This window comes from Microtus oregoni, unplaced genomic scaffold, assembly GCF_018167655.1.
Source record: "Microtus oregoni isolate MIOR12 unplaced genomic scaffold, Mior012 000036F_ref0000092, whole genome shotgun sequence".
Classification (NCBI taxonomy): Eukaryota; Metazoa; Chordata; class Mammalia; order Rodentia; family Cricetidae; genus Microtus; species Microtus oregoni.
The window spans coordinates 23,009,405-23,028,733 of record NW_024543095.1 but is presented as its reverse complement, the minus strand read 5'-3'; the positions used below and the strand labels follow the sequence as shown (position 1 = coordinate 23,028,733).

Below are 19,329 nucleotides of genomic sequence, written 5' to 3'. Positions count from 1 at the left end.
CCTCCCAATTTAGTTGAAATATCTGTAGTAACTAATCTATATGACAATTGTTCTGAAAACATGTATAAAATTTTTAGGCTACAAAATGAATATCCCAACTAGTAAAATTACTCTCAGCATTAAAAAATAGCGTGTCAAAATGTAGTGTGTTTAACTAGGAAGTGTCACACTTAGTCAACTCTATTTCTAAAATAACATGGCGTCACTTTAAGAGAAATGCGGTTTTTCCAAAAATAGCAAAATTGTTATCTTTCCCCATGGTTTAAAAAATAAGTATTACCATCATGACATCACTAGAAAGAAATGGAAGCATACAAGGAATAAACTATAGTTTCTTTTATATCAAAATGTACTCTTGAAAATGTGTTTGGCACAGTGCTAAATCATATATAGTTAATACTAAATATTGCAGGATACAATAAACCCTGGAGCTGTTTACACCCTCTTATGGGAATGAAAATAATAGATAGCAATTATCAGAAGTCAGCCTGTACAAACTGTATAAACAATATTTTATGTTCTGCTTTGAAAACCAATGATATAATAAATTTTACATAAAAGACTGCAAAATAATATAAATGGATTTAAACAGATCTTTACAATAAGAAATTCAAATGGAAACAGACAAGTAACAAAGAGAAGTAAAAAAATTTATTGCAGTATTCGCTCCACCAGACGGCCGGGGCCCTTCTCGTACTGTTTTCAGGATGACCTAATACAACAAAATCTACATTTACAAAAGCTCCTTCTGCAGGTAGGCCACAGGTACTGCATGCTTTGTTCTCGACAGAATAAATTATATGTCCAGGAGAGTCTGCCACTTTACAGCCTGGAGAGACAATGCTTCCCTGGAAACTGGGCTAAGCTAAAGAAAGCCATCCGCTTAGGTTCAACTCCAAGAACACTTTATTAAGAACATTAACAGACTAATTTCCAACATTCACTTGTTTATTTTTTAAACAGAAAGTTTTTTCCAAGATATAAACAATTTTGTTAAACTATAATACAGTGGGAGTAAAAACGAACCGAGAAAGGTCTCTGCTGCACAACAGCGAAGGGAGCTCCCACAGAAATGTCTGCCCAACATTCCTTCCTTGTTCCTGCATCCCAGGGTCCACTCTTCAAAAAACTCATTTTTTTGCCAGAATGTTGATATTTCAAGTTTTTTTGCCTTTTAAAAAAATTCCTGTAAATTTGGCTGCATGTACAAATTCATTAGCTGGAAGTCCCGTCCTTGGCGGCATACAGGGATCGTAAAGTCTGAACAACTTTATTAGTCAGCTTATTAGCACTCGTTAGAGTGATTTTTCTGTAAATAATGTCTGACTCTTTAATAGTGTCTACCCAAGGCACCAGTTTGCGGCCATCGCGGCGCTTAGCCTCCGTCCAGGAGCCACTGTAGGAGCCTGCCATCCACTGAACACTGAAGCCACTGCTGGTTTTCTGTACTACTCTTGCAATTTGTGGTCGATCTTTGTACTTTGGACAGCAAATAGCGATGACATCCATGACGTCAACACTTTCATTCATCTGTGCTGCCAACTCCGTAGAGTCTGAATTTCGTTTTGACCTTCTCAATGACTAAAACATTGGGAGGGGAAAAAAGACCAAGTGTTACACAAAAGAATTTTAGTGAAATTATCGTTTTTATTGCTTTTAATCCCTTGACGCCGGGAGTTGGGATTTCCCAGCACACTTCCATTGCCGGCAATGAGACGCACCGTGACCGCCAGCGCCAAGGGGTTAACATATACTTGTAAAACCATATAACTTTTAATTTGTACCCGTGTCTTTACTCTTGATATATAAAATTATATGTACATATAAACCATAAAGCTACATAAAACTTAGCAACAATAAAAAGGATAGCACACATTAATACAATCCAAAAAATTATTAACCCTTTATGCTGGATAAATCTCATTTCTGTTTTTTTTTTATTATCTTTTATGTTAAACTTTCTACAAAAGAATGTATAAATGGTTGAGTAGAGAATCTCTATCTACAAAATGTTTTGTTGTATAAGTATTACATTACTTGGTGTACATTTAATAGACTGACATATATAAGCACATAAAATCATTTTACGTAATACGCTGGGAAATACGTTGACTCCTCCTCCGCCTCACCCCTGAAGTGCCTCCTCCTCTATCCTCCCCATCACTTTCATCATCTTCTGTCTCTGCTGCTGTGTTATTTTTAGGGCTGCCTCCTCCAAGCAGCGAGGTAATTGCTTTGTTCCGAGCATTCGTACTGGCCGACACCTCGCCTTCCTCTTCTTCTTCATCAGGGTCCAGGTGTTCCATGAGAAGTTTAAACTGAAAAAGGATTGAGAGTTTTAAGTAGATAGGCAATGTGTTTGGACTGGTGGCCACGTGGTCCCTCTCCTAGTTAATGCTCTCCCACAGTTGCATGAAAGCACACAGACTGCACACGGCTGTTTCATTAAAATTTTAGGCAATGGGTTTGCTGGAGGTGGGTCCAGGTCACCGAGCATTCAGGTGATAAGCAAGGACACACACACTATCTTTCATCTTTCTGCTTGTTTTATGCTATGTCAAAAAAAAGATGAATAATTTTAAAAATTAAAATAATTTTTAAATAAAGTTTGAAAATATAATAGTATAAAAACAATGGTGTACATTTGTGTTTGGTTATAAACAATAACAATAATACTCGTGTTACTTACTCTAAGAAAATTATAACATAAAAATGTTAGGACAACATTCTTTTTTTTAAAAGAGATTCGTTTATTTATGTTTTTAAGTGCTCTGTCTGCATGTACATCTTCATGCTGGATAAGGGCAATGGATCCCATTATAGATGGGTATGAGATGCCAGGTGGATGCTGGGAATTGAACCCTGGTTCTTTGGAAGAGAAGCTAGTGCTCTTAACCACTGAACCATCTCTCCAGCACCCTAGGACAGCTTTCTAAACATATTCCAAAAATAGTATTTTAAAATTTCATTGTGGTAAAATGTACATATAATTTAGTACTTTAAGTATTTTAGGTACCTTCACTGCTTTGTACAGCCATCACCGTCTTCCATCATTTAAAGAGAAGCTCTACTCCCTAAACCTGGCAATCTTGATACATCTGCTGTATTTTGGGTGTGCTTTAGGTTTACAGCTGTTTTCAAGCTGCCCATGCAGTCACGCCTGGACTCGGGGCTGGATGGAAGACACGCACGGCCACTCAGGGGTTTGCTTATTCTACAACACATTTTTTTTTGGGGGGGAGGGGGCGGTTGAGACTGGGTACCAAAGATTGCCTGGAACGTGATATAGCCTAGATTGTTCTTGAAATTACAGTCCTCACATCTCAGGCTCCCATGTACTAATATTATAGGGAATCTGCTAGCAAGCTTGGATCTTTAAAGACATCTTAAAAAGGTGTATTTATATATTTGTTACACACACACACACAGCATCCAAGCATATGTATACTTTGATTACTCATGTAAAACTGAAAGAAAAGCTGGGTGTGGTGAGGCACACCTTTAATCCAAGCACCTAGGAGTGCAGAGGATTTCTTTGAGTTCAAGGCTAGTCCAGTTTAGATATCAAGTTCCAGGACAGCTATAGCTAACACAGAGATACCAGAGAAAAAGAAGAGAGGAACAAAGTGGCCGAAGAAGGTAAGAGGACGACCAGTCATGGCTCTAACTTTAAGATTGTAACCCTCACAATCTGATGACAGTAGCTTACAAAGCAGTGTAACTACGCTGCGGTGGGTGCAGTGGGAAGCTCGCCCTGACAGCCTGTGGTACTCACGTCCAGATACTGCCTTACTATGCTCCTCTTCACCTCCTCCGTTAGCTTGGTATTAGCCATGTCACTTCGCAGGAAGTCCAGTGTTTGTTTGGGATGAAAATGAACCCCTGTTTTTCGGTTAATGGCTTTATCATATACTTTTGCAGATTCAGATGGAGAATATTTCTGAATTTTACTGTTTTGGAAATATAAAACCAGAGTTTTAAAAAACATCAGGCACATACTTAAACTGATTCTAGTTCTTTCTTACTTAGTAATAACTCAATTTTTAAATCATATGAATTTCAACTAATGAAAAGAGAAAAGAAAAAGCAAATATTAACAGTGTTCTTTAGTTTTCATCATAAACTACATTGACAGGGATATGGAAAAGAGATACCTGGCTCAGGAAGCAACAGACCTGGACAAATCCAATTATAAGTAGAAGGCATTATTTTAATGAAATTAGTTTCTTGTATCTAATTTATAGACAGTAACTATGGCAATAGGGCAGCTTTCTTACAAATGATCTTATCTAACTGCTAAGTTAGTTAGTTTGCCTGCTAACTTTTAGTTCTTTTCTCTAAAAAGAAATGTCAACATTTGTGTGTGCTTGTGGTACATGTGCTCACCTCAGCACACATGTGGAGGTCAGAGGAAAAGTCAAAGGTGTCAGTTCTCTCCTTTCACAGTATGGTTCCTGGGAACTGGACGTGGCTTGCCAGGCTTGGTTGCAAGCACCTTTATACATCAAGTCATCTCAGTGGTCTTACTTCTTTTGGTTTACAACTAGTTTCAGATGATGAGAAACAGTCTGGAACTCTTTACAACTCCTTATCAAGACTTTACACTGCTTAAAATTATTCTACATTAGTTACTGATATCTTACGCCCAAGCATTTCTCTGAAAAATCGGGACTTCTAGGGCTGGCAGCAGAGCTCAGGGACACAGTACACACCTGGCAAACACAAGGCTCTAGCTTTATCTCCAGTACTAGATGAACACGGTGGCCGGGTTTTTAGCACCTCTTGAAAACATTGGAAGCTCCGGCTACACTGTGTAATCTCTCCTGTGGGAACAGCTGACAACTGAGAAATCTCTTTGTCCCTGACTGCTGTTAGGGACAGAACCCAGGGCTTCACACATGCTAACCACATGTTTCATCATGGAGCTATGTTCACTAGTTACAGAAATGTTCACTTTAGCAAATGCCTTTTACATAAGATATACTGTGCTGTGGGATTGTGTCAACTTATCATAAGTTAGAGTCACTGGAGAGAAGGAGGAACCCTCAGTTGAGAAAATGCCTCCATAACATTTGGCTGAAGGCAAGCCTGTGAGGTATTTTCTCAATTAGAGACCAATCAGGAGGGTCCAGCCCATTATGGGTGGTTCCATCCTTGGGCTGGTGGTCCTGGGTTCTACAAGACAGCAGTTCAGCAAGCCATGAAGAACAAGCCAGGAACAGCACTCCTTCGTGGCCTCTGCATCAGCTCTTGCCTCCAGGTTCCTGTACTGACTTCCTTTGATGATGAGCAGTGATGAGGTCCTCCCAAGTTGCTTTGGTGATCGTGTTTTATCACAGCAACCGTAACCCTGACATGTACTCTTGCCATTTGGCTACTAATATTAACATTTGACTTGGAGATGTAAAAAAGATTTTTAAAATTTGCATATATGTATGTCTGTGTGTCTCTGCCATGCACGTGCAGTATCTGCTGAGGCCAGAAAAAGCTGCCAGATCTCCTGAAGGTAGAGATACCTGTGAGTGCTGGGAACTGAAGATGAGTCTTCTGAAAGAGGAATAAGTCCTCTTAACCACTGGGCCATCTTTTCAGCCCCTAATTGGTGAGTTTCTTTAAGCCCAAGGTTTCAAAGACTGTGCAACGCTCAAAATTCCACCGATGGCTTCAGACATTAATTTATGTTACAAAACCTATTTGGGGTGCTACCAAGAGTTCTGCGTAGTTAGTCTATGTTTACTCTTATTGTATAGCATTTTACAACCCCAAATTTGTGATACATTTTAAAACTAGACTGAATATCTAATAAAGCATTCTTATGGAAATCAACAAAAAAAGTCCTTTAAGTTTGGAATTTATTGAGTGAAGAAGTATGTTTTCCCTTCTTTTGATATTGTAAAAAACTCCAAATAATGGTTTACAGTAGATGAATAATACATAGCAATAAAATGAACCAAATCTGAACCTCCTGTGGATTTTTAGATGGGGTGCCTGTTAATGTGATCTGAACAGAGTATGACCGCTTTCTTACTGATTATATAAACTCACCTATCAGAAAATCCACAGAGATTCTTCAAATGTTGTTTTAACATAAGGAGTAATAAAATACCCTGGGAAACATTTGCAAATTCAATTAAAGGGGCTGAATTTTCTGGCAGACACTTCATTACTGAGTTGACATCATCTTCAGAGTCCGAATCAGAATCCGAATCTACCCGCTTCCGAGATTTCCGAGGCCTGGAAACTTCCTCTTCACTCTCACTGGACTCATTCTCCTTGGTAGGGGACGTTTTCCTTTCTTTCCTTTTGTCCTTCACCATAGACTGAAAGAAAGAGGAATTGTTCTGTTTGCAAAATAATAAAAACAAAGTGCCACTAACAGTGTTAGGGTCCATCTAATAGCCGCGAAAAGTTCACTAAAGAATTGATAAAGCTCATTGACTTTCTATTAGCAACTGAGATGTAAGCCTGAAGGGAAAGCTAGTCCTGAGACTAAATCATATACAGCACCCATGCCATCTCCCCAATCCAAACAGGCCCTCTACAATACTTAAAGAAAAATGATTTTCTCATAAAGACAGTAATGAGAGACCTTATTATAAAAACATTAATTTGGCACATATACAAACCACTGAAGAATAAGAACAACACTTATAATTTAAGGGAGACTATGGTGGGCTCAACACACCTCCAGATTCCATCTGCAAGCTACTCTGCAACTTCCTTACATTAGTAAACTCTGCTTCTCTGCACTCTGAAAATTTTCTTTGGAAGAGCTGATTTATAAGAGTGAGGGGTCACACTGAGAGAACCAAATTACAAAAGCAATTGTTCAAATTTTACCTGTTAAGAAATAACAGGAGACACATTTCTAAGTACGTCCTACAAAGTAGAATAAAATTAAGAGAGCAAGATAGCTAGAATTGCTAGAAAATTAATATTCTCAAATTTTATTGTGCACACGCATACCCTAGAAGCTTCCTTTAAAATGTGCAACTGATTGAGCAGGTGCAGAGTGAGGATTTAGACTTGGTAGCTAAAGGGGGAACCAGTGTTGCTGTTCTGTGGTTCACAAGAGATTAGGTACTAATGTAATTTACTTTGGTTTCTAAGGTAATTTCTCTGAGTTACTAGTTTCATTAGGCTGAGTTTTGAGTGCTACAATTTTGTAAACTGAGATCTAACTGGATTAGCAGGCATACAAAAATATTTTATTCAAGTATTAAAGAATGTATCCTGCCTAGTGCTGCATCAGGTATTTTCATAATTAATTATATTTGTTCTTATGAATTGTGACAGAAAGGACAAACTTAGTGCATGCCAGCTCCATTTTAAGATGCATCTTGGAAGGACAAGGACATCAGTGGTGTAAGCTACACACCAGACACATATCCATCTATATCAATGTATACTCACTCCAGTCTTACGAGCTAACACAGTACCACAACACCAGCACCAGCAGAATAGCAACAGCTTCTAATGGGACTCAAGTGGATACATGTATAAAACAAAATATTTTGTCAGTCCTTAAGGTGGGAGGGAGAAAGTGGATGACCTATCAATGGAATAGTTCAAATGTGCAGAAAGTATGCATAAGCTATCTGGAAATAACATGGTTTTAGACCTGAGCAGAAATGAAATAGTAACCCACTTCTCTCAGTTCAAGTACTGCCCAGATTTCAGTAAGTTCATTTAGAAGGCATTTATACGCCTGTAGAGAGAATAATGAGAAATGAAACAAGGAAAATAGTACATTTGCATTTGGGTGGATGCATTTGAGAATAGCAACATGCTGGTGTGGTAGTGCATGCCTCTATTCCCAGCACTGGGAGACAGAGGCAGGTGGATCTCTGCGTTCAAGGCCAGACTGCTCTACAGGGCTACCCAGAGAAACCCTGTCTTGAAAATTGAAACCAAACAAGAAGAACAGCAATGTGTACTTACCTCCTTGAATGACTGCAATAGGTTACTACCGGAAACAGAGAGTGTAATGTCTATGTGATGCATTATAAACAACGGCTCTTCCTGAGTCTGGTACGGGAAACAGGCTAGATTGTCTGCTATGTACAAGAGCATAGTCACTTCAGTTTTCTGCAAATTTTAAAAGAAGGTACACAAGTTTAGATAGCAGCTGGAAACCCGCCCAAAGAACTTTTAGAAAATTATCACAAGGCACGTTTGCCTCAGTTAGTACTGGAGAGAGAGGAAGCCAAAGGAAAGAGAGAGGAGAAAAGAAGCAAAGAGATAGACAGTGGATGACAGACATGCAAGGGTGAGGCTAGGCAGAAGCAGAATTCACAAAAGTGACCTCACAGTCACTCTAGGAGATTTTATAATGATGTACACCATGCTACCTCACGAAGGAAGAGGCAAAGTTTCTAGTGCAGTTACGTAAAAATCCTTTTCCTTTATAGATTATGTGAGATCTTTATGACAGATCCACACTATATTAGAAAGCATACATATGAAAATATAGTAATTAGTCATTGTTGTCTCAAAATGTAACTCTTATGGAGAACAGTTACACACAGTTATTATTCAGCCTCCAAAAAAAGTATATGTAATACACTACTAATATCTGAATTTACCCATGGCTGATTATGCACTGGTAAAATACTTTCCAGGGCCAGGCCTGGTGGCAAACACCTTTAATCCCAGCACTGGGGGGCAGCGGCAGGAGGATCTCTGTGACTTTGAAGCCAGCCTGGTCTACGTAAGGCTACATAGTAAATTCCAGGACAGCCAGAACTATTAGTGAGACCCTGCCTCAAAAACAAAAACCACCACCAACAAAAAAAAAAAACCCTAAAACAAACTAACCCATAATACTATGAAATACACAAAATGCAAAAGAAATTATGGTTGATACTGGTCGTTGGCTTTAAAAATAACAACTTTAAACAGAAACTTAGGCTGGGAAACACTGGAATGTGACTGTAAGCCTAGCATTATGGAGGTAGAGGCAAAGTACCACTTGAGTTAAGGGGTTCAAGACCAGGTCAGGCAACACAGCGAGATGCCATGCCCTAAATAAATAAATAGGAAGGCACGTTAATATTTACATTTATGGATGTTTGATAATTTACAGAAAAACGATCATAAAACTAGTAACCAAGGCAATTACTTGCAGATATTCTCCACTAAGCTTACTGACATTTAGAATTTTAACACAGAAAGTATTAACTTTTCCCCTTTTCTCTTAAAAACATCATCATCATCATCATCATTTGTGCATGCTGTGTGTGGGGGACATGTGGAGGTTAGATGACATGTGACACTGATTCTCTCTTTCCGTCTTCATAAAGGGTCTAGGAATTTGATTCAGGCTTGCATGGCAAAGTTTTACTGCTGAGCCACATGGCAGCTAGCCCCTTTTGCTCTTTTCTTTTTTAAAAGATTTATTTTACGTGAACAGGCATTTTACTTGCATAAATGTATGTGTATATTTTGTGTGCCTGGGTCACTGGATCCCCTGGAACTGAACTTACGGATGACTGTGAACACCATATGGGTGCTGGGAACTGAGTCTGGGTCCTCTGCAAGAAGCACAAGGGCTCTCAGTCACTGAGACATCTCTCCAGTTCCCTTTCCTCTTTTCTCTGGATACTGGTCAAAAGCTTAAGCATGCTTGTCCAGATTCTCTGGGCTAGACAGATGTGGTAGCACACACCTTTATTCCCACAACTGCAGGAGGCAGAAGAAAAGCATCATAGTATATTCCAGGACAGCCAGGGCTACATGGTGAGACCCTGTCTCAAGACACCAACAGATTCTTGGAGCTTCCACCTGCCCCAAACAGCTGCAAAGCCACTTTGTTGAGCCTTCTGCTGTTTTGGACCTAACTCAAAGCCTCTCTCTCCTCTTCTCCATCTCCTTCCTTCTAGCAGCAGCCAAGACAGACAGCGTTTGTGCCCTGCTGTTTTCTTCTCAAATCCTAATGAATTGGTTATTAAACTAAAAAACCAGACTAAAACTAGTAATTAAAAGCATGCTATTTTCTATCTATTTTCTCTGCATGCAAGTAACAAAACATATAGCAGCAGCAGAAGCAATAGTAAAAGCTCATAAGGCAGATGTAATAAATTTAGTATTTATAAGACACCAAATTTTTAAAAGTTAATTGTTTTATTTTCACTTTGTTTCTCTTTTAAAAGATTTACTTGTTTTTACGTGTTAGACTGTTTTGTCTGCTTATATGTATGCTCATTATGGGTAAGCCCGGTACACAGAAAGCAGAAGAGGGTCTCTGACTCCCTGCAACTGGAGTTATGGGTGACTGACTGCAAGTGGTCACATGGGTGTTGGGCACTGAACCCAGTCCTCTGTGAGAGCATCAAGTGATCATAACCCGAGCCTTCTTTCCAGATCCCCAGTCTACTCTTTAAAAGTTGTATACCACTGTCCAAATGTCACAGAGAGGAACACAGAGGACAGAATTCCACTTGTCAATATTCATCCTTTCACCCGTCTCTGACTTCTTCTCTCTCTTTTGGTTTGGCCTGAAATAATCAGCTGTGGACAGGGTAGCTTTGAACCTACAGTGATGACCCTATGACCCTGCCCCTGCCTCTGAAGACTGGGATTAGCTACTATACCTAGCTTGTCTATTATTTCTTTTCTGATACCCTGTGTTAGAGGAAGTCAACAGTAAAGTTCTGTACTGAAGGTAGTCAGAGTAAAGTTTTAAAGTTCTAATATCCTAATAATAGAATATCTGATGATTTAGCAAAGATTATGCATTGAAACCACACAGGCATGAATTCCAGCAGAGATAAAGACTGAAGAAATATCAGTAGAAACCATATTCAATATATGTTAACTACAATCGTTTATTTTCCTTATTTGTATTGTATCCTCTTAATGGAAAGAAACCCTTTAAATGCCATAGCACTATAGCATACCATACTTAGTCTTAGCAGTAAAGTCCTAGTCCGTGAAAACTGAATCACAAACTTATGACATGTATTTGTTATGTCATATGTAAAAAGTTTTCACGCAATATTTTAAAAAGAACAGATCTAGTAAGGTATATATGTTCTGGTAAGTATAATCCTGCTTTACTATAAAAACTCTGTGTCATATGATTAAATAAGAAGAATGTTTACATTGCTCATCCATAAGCTGCTCTCCAGATAGGCTGGTCTGTGCTCTATGTGGGTGGGTAGGTGCTACAGCTGGCTTTGCCATTCTATCTGGTAACGTCTTATACAACGGTGGGTACCATAATAGGTACTAAAGAAGTATTTGTAAAATGGATGAATAAATTAAAGATAAACCTAAAGAAAAGAACTTTCTGCATTCTTGACTAGTGGACCTGGCCAGTGCAAATGTGTGTCAACTTGCAATTACATAAATGTGTAATTTGAAGAAAATCAAAATCAAAAACTCAGCACTAAAAATCTATATTATTAAGCCAGGTGGTCGTGGCGCATACTTTTAATCCCAGCACTTGGGAGGCAGAGGCAGGCAGATTTCTCGGTACGAGGCTACCCTGGTCTACAGAGCAAGTTCCAGGACAACTAGGGCTACACAAAGAAACCCTATCTTGAAAAACAAAAAACAAAAACAAATAAACTCCCCCCCCCCAAACAATATTATTCTCCAACAACATTTGAGTCCTCCAGAATGGCAGAAATAACTGTTCCTCGCTGGTCAGATGTCTTAGTGGAGAGAGACGCCTGTCACCTAGCCTGAAGACCTGAGCACAATTCCTGGGATCCACATGGTGGAAGGAGGAAAGCGACTCCAAGCTGGTCTCTGATCTCCATATTCACAATGTGGCAACCCCGCCAAAGATAAAATAAAAAATGAAACGTAAAAATTTAAGGAAAAAAATCCAGATAAAATTTCCAAGATATTCAGTATAGAAGAAACACAATCATATTTTATTCCTCAATACATTTTTTTCTCATGTAAATGCCCCTTTTGATTGTGACCATAAACTTTGTAAGTAACTTAGTAGAATAAGGAAACAACTTAGTCAGTGACATTTACCAAAATGGCAATATTTAAGTCATGACTCCTTTAGGCATCCAGTTTCTAGAACATTTATTTTTGGATGATAATAAAGTATATGCTTACTGCTGTGTCATCAAAGAGGTTGAGTAAGGAAATAAGGAAGGCGCGTCTGTGCTGGCGGTTCCCGCGGATCATGGAGTAGAGGTGTGAGCACAAAGCACTCGATGACTCATCTTGTCGGAACCCCCTGACAGGATCTTTTAGGCACGTGTTGATCGCCTGTTGTACTTGGTAAGACATCTTCATACCAGCCACTGCTTTCATCTGAAATTAAAAAAGGCTTCACTTGCATAAGGGATATTAAGACTCATACTCAACATCACACTGGGCTAACTTATTATTTGATTTCCCTTATTAAAATAAGAAAAATCACAGAATGAGGTACTGGAGTAGTAACTGTAACCCCATCCATTTGCACATACAAGAAACCAAGGTCTAGAAGTCATTGCTAGCCAAAGTTAAGTTAGGGTCTACAGTTTATGCCTCCTGACTTTTTTTTTTGAATAATCACCCTGGCCCAATGTCACAGTTAATTGTAAGCTAGAATAATAAACACTTTAAGGAAAAAACGTGGTTGTAAGCTAAGAAAAATATTAAGTGACTCATTCTAAAATAATGATTTGAAAGTAGTGATTTATTAAAGCAATATTAATTTACTAAAAGCACTTACATGAATGAATCCAGCATACTTCTTGTCTATTTCCACAAGCTGCTGATCAGCCTTGTTCCTCATAGCAGGTTCTGGATCTGTGCCCATGGCAATTAAATATGGGACACACTGGGAGAAAAAAAGGCTTTATAAGACATCATAGTAGTAAAAATTCTATATGGATTTCAACAAATGTCAGGCTTGTACATAAGATATAAAAATCTAGCAGTACAAACTTTCTTTAATTGCTATGTTTTGGTGTGACAATCTTTCTTTTTTTTTTTGATTTAAATTAAAGCTAGAAAACATCAGCAATAATGATGATGCACTTAGATTTAAACAATTTCAACACAAATTTAAGTTTCTTTAAAGTTCCCGGGTTAACACTATTCATGTAAGTCTATAATATAGGGACCAGTGAGGTGGCTCAGTGGACAAGTTAACGGCTGCCAAGCCTGAGGACTCGAGTTTAATGAGAACCTATATGGTAGAAAGATAACACAAAGTTCTGCAAGCTGTCCACTGACATACAGACAGACAACCTCTTCCTTTACCCACTGAACCATCTCATGGGCCCTATCTCTGAGTAATAAAAAAAGGTGAAAATCTCAATATGCTGCTAGGTGTTATAAAGTGATCTTAACAGCCGAGTGATGAAAAGCAGACTAAATAGATGTCAATATGCTGTTTTATGACACACAGTTATATTTACATTAGAAAGTATACATTTACTTATATTTTAGAAAATAGCAGAAAAGTTCCTTTTCTAACATATCAGTGTGCATTAGAGTAAACCCCGTGGAACAGACGAAGAAAATATCCATAGTCTCTGGAAGTCCCACAGTTTGTGGTGCTCTACTGACTACTGGATAGCAGTTGTTCGCCAGCAGAGGACACTTCACGGATACTAAACATTTTATGACATTACTTCTTTTTCCTTTTTCTTATGCTGGGGTCAAGTCCATAACTCAAATCTGAATATCCTAGGCAAGTACTCTACAACTGAGTTACAAACCCGGCCTTTTAGTCTCTCATCCCAACCCACACTGCGACATTTTAACATGCTGTATAGCTGATATTACCTCCAATTTAAAGAGAAAAATGGAACTCAGGCGATGGAATTTATGTTTTTGTGGTAGAACAAAATCTTATTTATTACTCTTTTAAACCTATTTAATTCCATTGACATTACTTATTGTTGGTTTTTAGAGATCTGAGTAAAATTAGATTAAGATGAATTTTATCAAAGCTAGTGAGAGAAAAGGACAATTTCTCAAAATAGAAACTGAAAGTTTAACATAAATATATAGGTATTCTGTGGCAGTGGCAACATAACAGATGATTAAGATTTTTAGGGTCTTCAGAGTTGAAGACAACCCAGAAAGTTGAGGCAGGAGATATTTAAGCTCATGAGGGTAGATGGCCTGAGTAATGCTAAAAGACTATTTTTAACAAAAGGAAGAAGAAAGAAGGAGCTAAGAAAAGTTTAGTCACAGGAGTTTAGGACACAGGTTTCATTAAGGGGAATAAAGAATTCCTGATGTCCCCATCATGGTGTCATCACACAGTTCACTTTGCTGTCTGTGAGTGCTGCTATCATAGAATTTGCTTACCTGAACTGGATGAATAAGACCCTGGTTTAGAGTTAATGCGATCACATTTAGGGCAAAGTGGCGGACACTTGACTGGGTGTGAAAGAAGGCCTCAAGCACCTGTTTGAGGTAAAGCTGCATGATGGAGCTACTCATCCCCGAGGAAACATCTCCCATTTCTTTTAGGTCTTCCTGTTTTGCAACTTTCTTCCCTACAACAGAGGACAAAGGAGAAACACATCAAGGTCATATTAACTTCGGCTTCCTACTCCTGACTGAGCCTACGACTGACTACTACGAACACAGTAGTTCAAGCTCAAATGGTTTCCAATGGTTTTTCCTCAACTGTGTCAGAGGCTCTTTGAGAACAATAAGAGTAGATACCTAAAATCTTGTAACTATTTTAGAGAGTTTAAGAATGCCATGGGGCCTATGAACTTAATAACTCCCACTAACAGAGTTCCATCATCCTTTCTAGGACGAGGGGTGCTACCCGAATGAGTTGTGTTTAAGTGTCCGGACTACCTGCACGGGCAATCATCAACCACACTCTCACTTACAGTCTCTGTCTGCTTGCTGCATACGCGTGTCTTCTTCTTGTAGGTAAGTCTGTAGGTTTTTTAACACTTGTATTTTTAAATTCACTGAGGAGTTTTTATCAGATAAAATATTATTATACAGATTCTTCACTTCTTGCTCAAACATTAGACTTGGATGCTGTATAAAGGCAAAGCCTAAGAGAAAGGGAAAAATGTTTTTATATATTCCTACTAAAGGTAAATAGAACAATGAAAATATCAAATTACACAAAGAGCTCCTTATTTCAAAAATTTAAAACTTAAAATGACTGGAAGAATATGCTGGTGGCCTTACCTAGAGAAGCATTAGAGCAGGTACTTCTTTCCCCATGAATTAAAAACAAGAAATTGCATTTCAAAGGAGAATTTCACACAAGAGGAAACCTTGAGGAGGGAGCAGGGCCTAGTGGCTAGGGGAGTGGATTAGGAGTCAGGAGTCTTGGGTTCTATTCCTGGCTCCACCACTGACTTGTAGTGTGACCTTGGCTGAGTCACACAATCTCTCTTTGCCTCAATTCTCCATCTGTAAAATGGGGACAATAATATTTACCACCCGCCTACCTCAGAGGGATGTTGTCAGGATTTAAGATGTAATGTCTGCAAACATTTTTTCAGACCCCTAACAGAAGGTACTACAGTGACAATGTAAAAAAATATTGAAATATATCCACTGATGAAACAGAATTTAAAAACAGAACTAAAATTATCTTCCCGATCCTTTCTCAAATGGCCCTAAATTTGAGGCCACAATGCTAACTTATAACCACTAATTAATAACTAGCAAAATAAAATTATCAATGTATATATAGATAAATGTTTAATAAGAAAAAATTAAGACTCGTGATGTCAGCAAGCATTAGTAATACCACAGCCAAACCACCAGAATTAAAGCAGAGCAGACAATCATGTCAAGGTCACACAAGGTAACCATGGCTCATACAGTGCTACTTCCTTACATTAAAACTTCATTTATTTGTTCTCTGAATTATCTGTCGTACTCTATGAAACTTATTCTCTGCATTTCCTGCTAAAGGATACACTGGCACGAAGGCAGTATCACGTCACAGAGCTCTTACATTGTCACCCTCCTTCCGACTGTAAGGACTTTCCCCGATGGCTTGAGAGAGGACTTCGCTACGCAATCCCAGCTGACTTGGAACTCACTCTGTAGACCAAGCTAGGGTCAAACTTAAAGATTTGCCTGCTTCTGCTTGCCAAGTGCTGGGATTAAAAGTGTTCACGACCATACCTGACTTACGAGTAATTTATGAAAGGAATGATGAGGAAGAAAGCAACTATATTTAAATATCTATAAAATTATCAACATGATTTAATAGGGTTTGGGCAGCTCAGAATCTTTTCAATTACTTCTTCCAAAGACCATTATCAGTGACTACTCATGAATATCAATTAAATTATAGACCTTGACAATGCTATCAAATATTCCCCAACAAATCAAGTTATTGAATATATATATATATGTTTTGTACATATATATATATGTAAAAAACACACAAAAACAGTATAGGGCATATTTATCTTTTTGTCTTTTATAAATAAAAAAATTTATTACAGGTTTAAGGCACATGAGTTTTTAGATCTCTTTTATTTTTTAAAAAAGAGTATTTAATTCAGGCAATTTAATACTTTCCTGTTCCTAATTCTCTATACTAATTCTTTTCCAGGTAATCTGTATAAAGCTGCATGCAAAACATGTTTTTATTACACCATTGTTTCTGGAAAAGGAACATGGATCAGGTTCACATATCCCAACTGATCTTATAATAAAAGACTGTCCATTTAACAAGTGGCAGATATATATAAAAACATTATTTGCACTGAAAAAGAACAATTTTAAGAAATACACATAGCCTAAAACTTTCAACATGTCCTCAACACTACGGGGTCCAGTCACTCTTCTTACTAGCTCTAGGAAGGCAGGTGGGAGACAGCACTGTTAGCTCTGCTTTACTAAAAAGAAACTGAGGAAGGGAGAAGTAGTTTTTACCCAGAAAGGCCACAGGCTGAAACATGAACAGAATCCAGTTGCTTTAAACCCCAGTTTCTCATTCTTCACATCAGATCACACAGCCATAGAAGTATGTCTAAATAAACCAACAACTTAGACTCACAATAGTCAAAAAGCCTATTCTACTACCCAAAGAGCTAAAAACTACTAAGAAATTTAGATTTAACTTACCTAGACCAATGATGGCTTTTGTTTGTACTTCTTCATCTGAGTGTTTCGTAAAATACATCAACAGCTCAAGTACTTTATCCTTTATGTTAACCTAAGGGGGGGGCACATAATAAAGGTATTCAAGAACACTCAATGTCAGAGCAAGTTTTCAAGTATGTGTAACAAAGAGGAGGGGAAGGGAGAAAGGGAAATAGACAGACAGAAAGATAGAATGAATGAATGTGCAGGCCCCATAGTGCTTGTGTGGAGGTGTGGAACCCAAAAGAATTAATTTTAAGGACTTGGTTCTTTTCTGTCACCTTGTAGGATCTAGGGATGGACCTCAAGTAAATACAAGTTCCTCAGCCTGCTAAGCCATCTCACCTGCCCTCAATTCCCAACTATAGAGGAGGAAAATGCCTAAAAGCAAACAATGAGAATTTTCATGTGAACTTTGCAGTGGATGTTGGTCAATTGCAGAGCACTGGCCTGGCAAATACAAGGCACTAGGTTTGATTTACAACACTGGGAGAAAAAAAAAATCAATTGCATTTATTTTAATTATTTAGATGTATTTACACTTTTATATGCATAAGTGTTCTGTTTCCATGTATGACTGTGCATCATGTGTGAGTCCCTGCCTGCAGAGGCCAGAAGTGGGTATCAGATCTCCAGGAACTGGAGTCACATAAGGTTGTGAGCTGCCATGTGGATGTTGGGAACCAAACCCAGGTCCTCTGGAAAGCAGACAGTGCTCTTAGCTTCTGAGTCACCTTTCTAGTGTCTTCATTTATTTTAGAATAGTGGCGACAGTCTGTGACAAGTATGTGCCACAACCTGTTCTAAACAGTGTGTCTCTGTTAATGAATTGATATAATTGGTTGTGGAAACTTCAAATCTGTCATAGACCATTACGAAACTACTCATAGATTGCAGGAAGTCTAGCGATAGTGCTTGTACTAGCACTCCTTCCAAAAGTCTCATTCCATTACTCTAAAGATGCCTTCTTCTGCGGTCATTATACTGATTCTTAGCCCAGGGCCACAGGACTGTGTTTCACAGCACACTAGGTAATACTGTGATCTTTACCTTACTGTTGCCTTTAAAATCTTCCAGATCAAAGTCAAAATGCCGACAGAGTGCTCCAACAGTGAAGAGGGACCTAAGAAGCGCTGGCTTATTTGTTAAAAGGGAAGTGTTATTTGGGTCTTCTTGGTGCTGACTTTTTAATTTTGAAATAGCACCTAGTAAAGATAAATCAGAGTTACTTAGAGTCATCTCTTCATCTTTGAATTATGCAAAAGCAATTACTAATAAAATACAGTTAACTTTTACTAATGGTTTTAAGTATTAAATACACCAAAAATGTGTGTGTATCCTTTAGAGCTAAAACAATGTAAGAATACTAAAATTTTACTTTATATGGTGGCCAGAAAGCTTATCACTTTAAAGAGAGAAACTTGAACTAATAAGAATCCAAAAGATCATAGAGAACTTCTCAGTGTGGACCCCCAAGGTCACACTTATATCTTCACAGCTCTCCTTGATCAGATTTTTTTTGATGTAGAAACATTTGCAGAACTTAGCAAACAATTTGAAAGCCCAGCACTGAACTTACCGTAGTATCTATTGAAACAGGCCCACACAAACTTAAAATTCTGTGTCACTTTATTTACAACAGCCCCAAGACAGCTCACACAATGCTGTACTACCTAAAAGATAGAGAGAATGTTATTCTTTAAGTAAAAACTAAAACAGTTGAAATATATGATCTTTTTTTCTTTCTAACATATTTGTCTTAAAATATGATAAAAGATCTTGGGACTTATCTCTGACATATTATATAGCAATCTGCTGTACACACTACAATAGACATGGTAAACTACTCACAGTCATGCCATATTTGATAATCAGCTTCATCAGGTCTTCTTCAATAGTAGCAAGGAAAGTCTCACTTGGGTGTTCCATCAATGGTACAACTAACTCAAGGATTTTTGCAACATTGCAGATAACCATGAAATCATTTTGTGTCTACGAGAATAAAATTAATGCCTTATTAATATCTAAAACTTAAAAAAACATATACAGGTTTAAGTCTGGAGTATAAGCATAGAGCATTGTGTGTGTAAAGTTACATTTAAAACATTAAAAAGGAGCTCTCTACCCCAAGTATGAAATGAGCAGCATCTGAGAGATTATCAAGAGTCTGCATTCTAGCTCTAATGCTAATTTACCGTGTGACTTTGGGGCACTTAATAATGTTAAGGCTGTTATACTTAAAATAATTTGGGGGCTTCATTTATTTTTAGTTTATGA

The 19,329-nt window shown here is 38.0% G+C and overlaps 1 protein-coding gene across 2 annotated transcripts in view; it reads right to left on the bottom strand.

Annotated features, from left to right (window-relative positions):
* Positions 1-636: 636 nt before the first annotated feature.
* Positions 637-19,329, bottom strand: part of Nipbl (NIPBL cohesin loading factor) — a 158,828-nt gene continuing 140,135 nt past the window's right edge. Inside the window, exons 35-47 of one of the 2 annotated variants that reach the window (XM_041631035.1) lie at positions 18,904-19,044; positions 18,632-18,725; positions 18,103-18,257; positions 17,035-17,125; positions 14,817-14,990; positions 14,278-14,468; positions 12,686-12,793; positions 12,079-12,279; positions 7,942-8,088; positions 6,046-6,320; positions 3,776-3,950; positions 2,130-2,318; positions 637-1,581 (exon numbers count right to left, since the gene is read on the bottom strand). In XM_041631035.1, the coding sequence (XP_041486969.1) occupies positions 1,216-1,581; positions 2,130-2,318; positions 3,776-3,950; positions 6,046-6,320; positions 7,942-8,088; positions 12,079-12,279; positions 12,686-12,793; positions 14,278-14,468; positions 14,817-14,990; positions 17,035-17,125; positions 18,103-18,257; positions 18,632-18,725; positions 18,904-19,044 (2,307 nt within the window). In that variant the 3' untranslated portion in view covers positions 637-1,215. Of the gene's footprint in view, positions 1,582-2,088; positions 2,319-3,775; positions 3,951-6,045; positions 6,321-7,941; positions 8,089-12,078; positions 12,280-12,685; positions 12,794-14,277; positions 14,469-14,816; positions 14,991-17,034; positions 17,126-18,102; positions 18,258-18,631; positions 18,726-18,903; positions 19,045-19,329 lie in introns of both variants that reach the window. The other variant, XM_041631036.1, reaches the window with a different exon arrangement.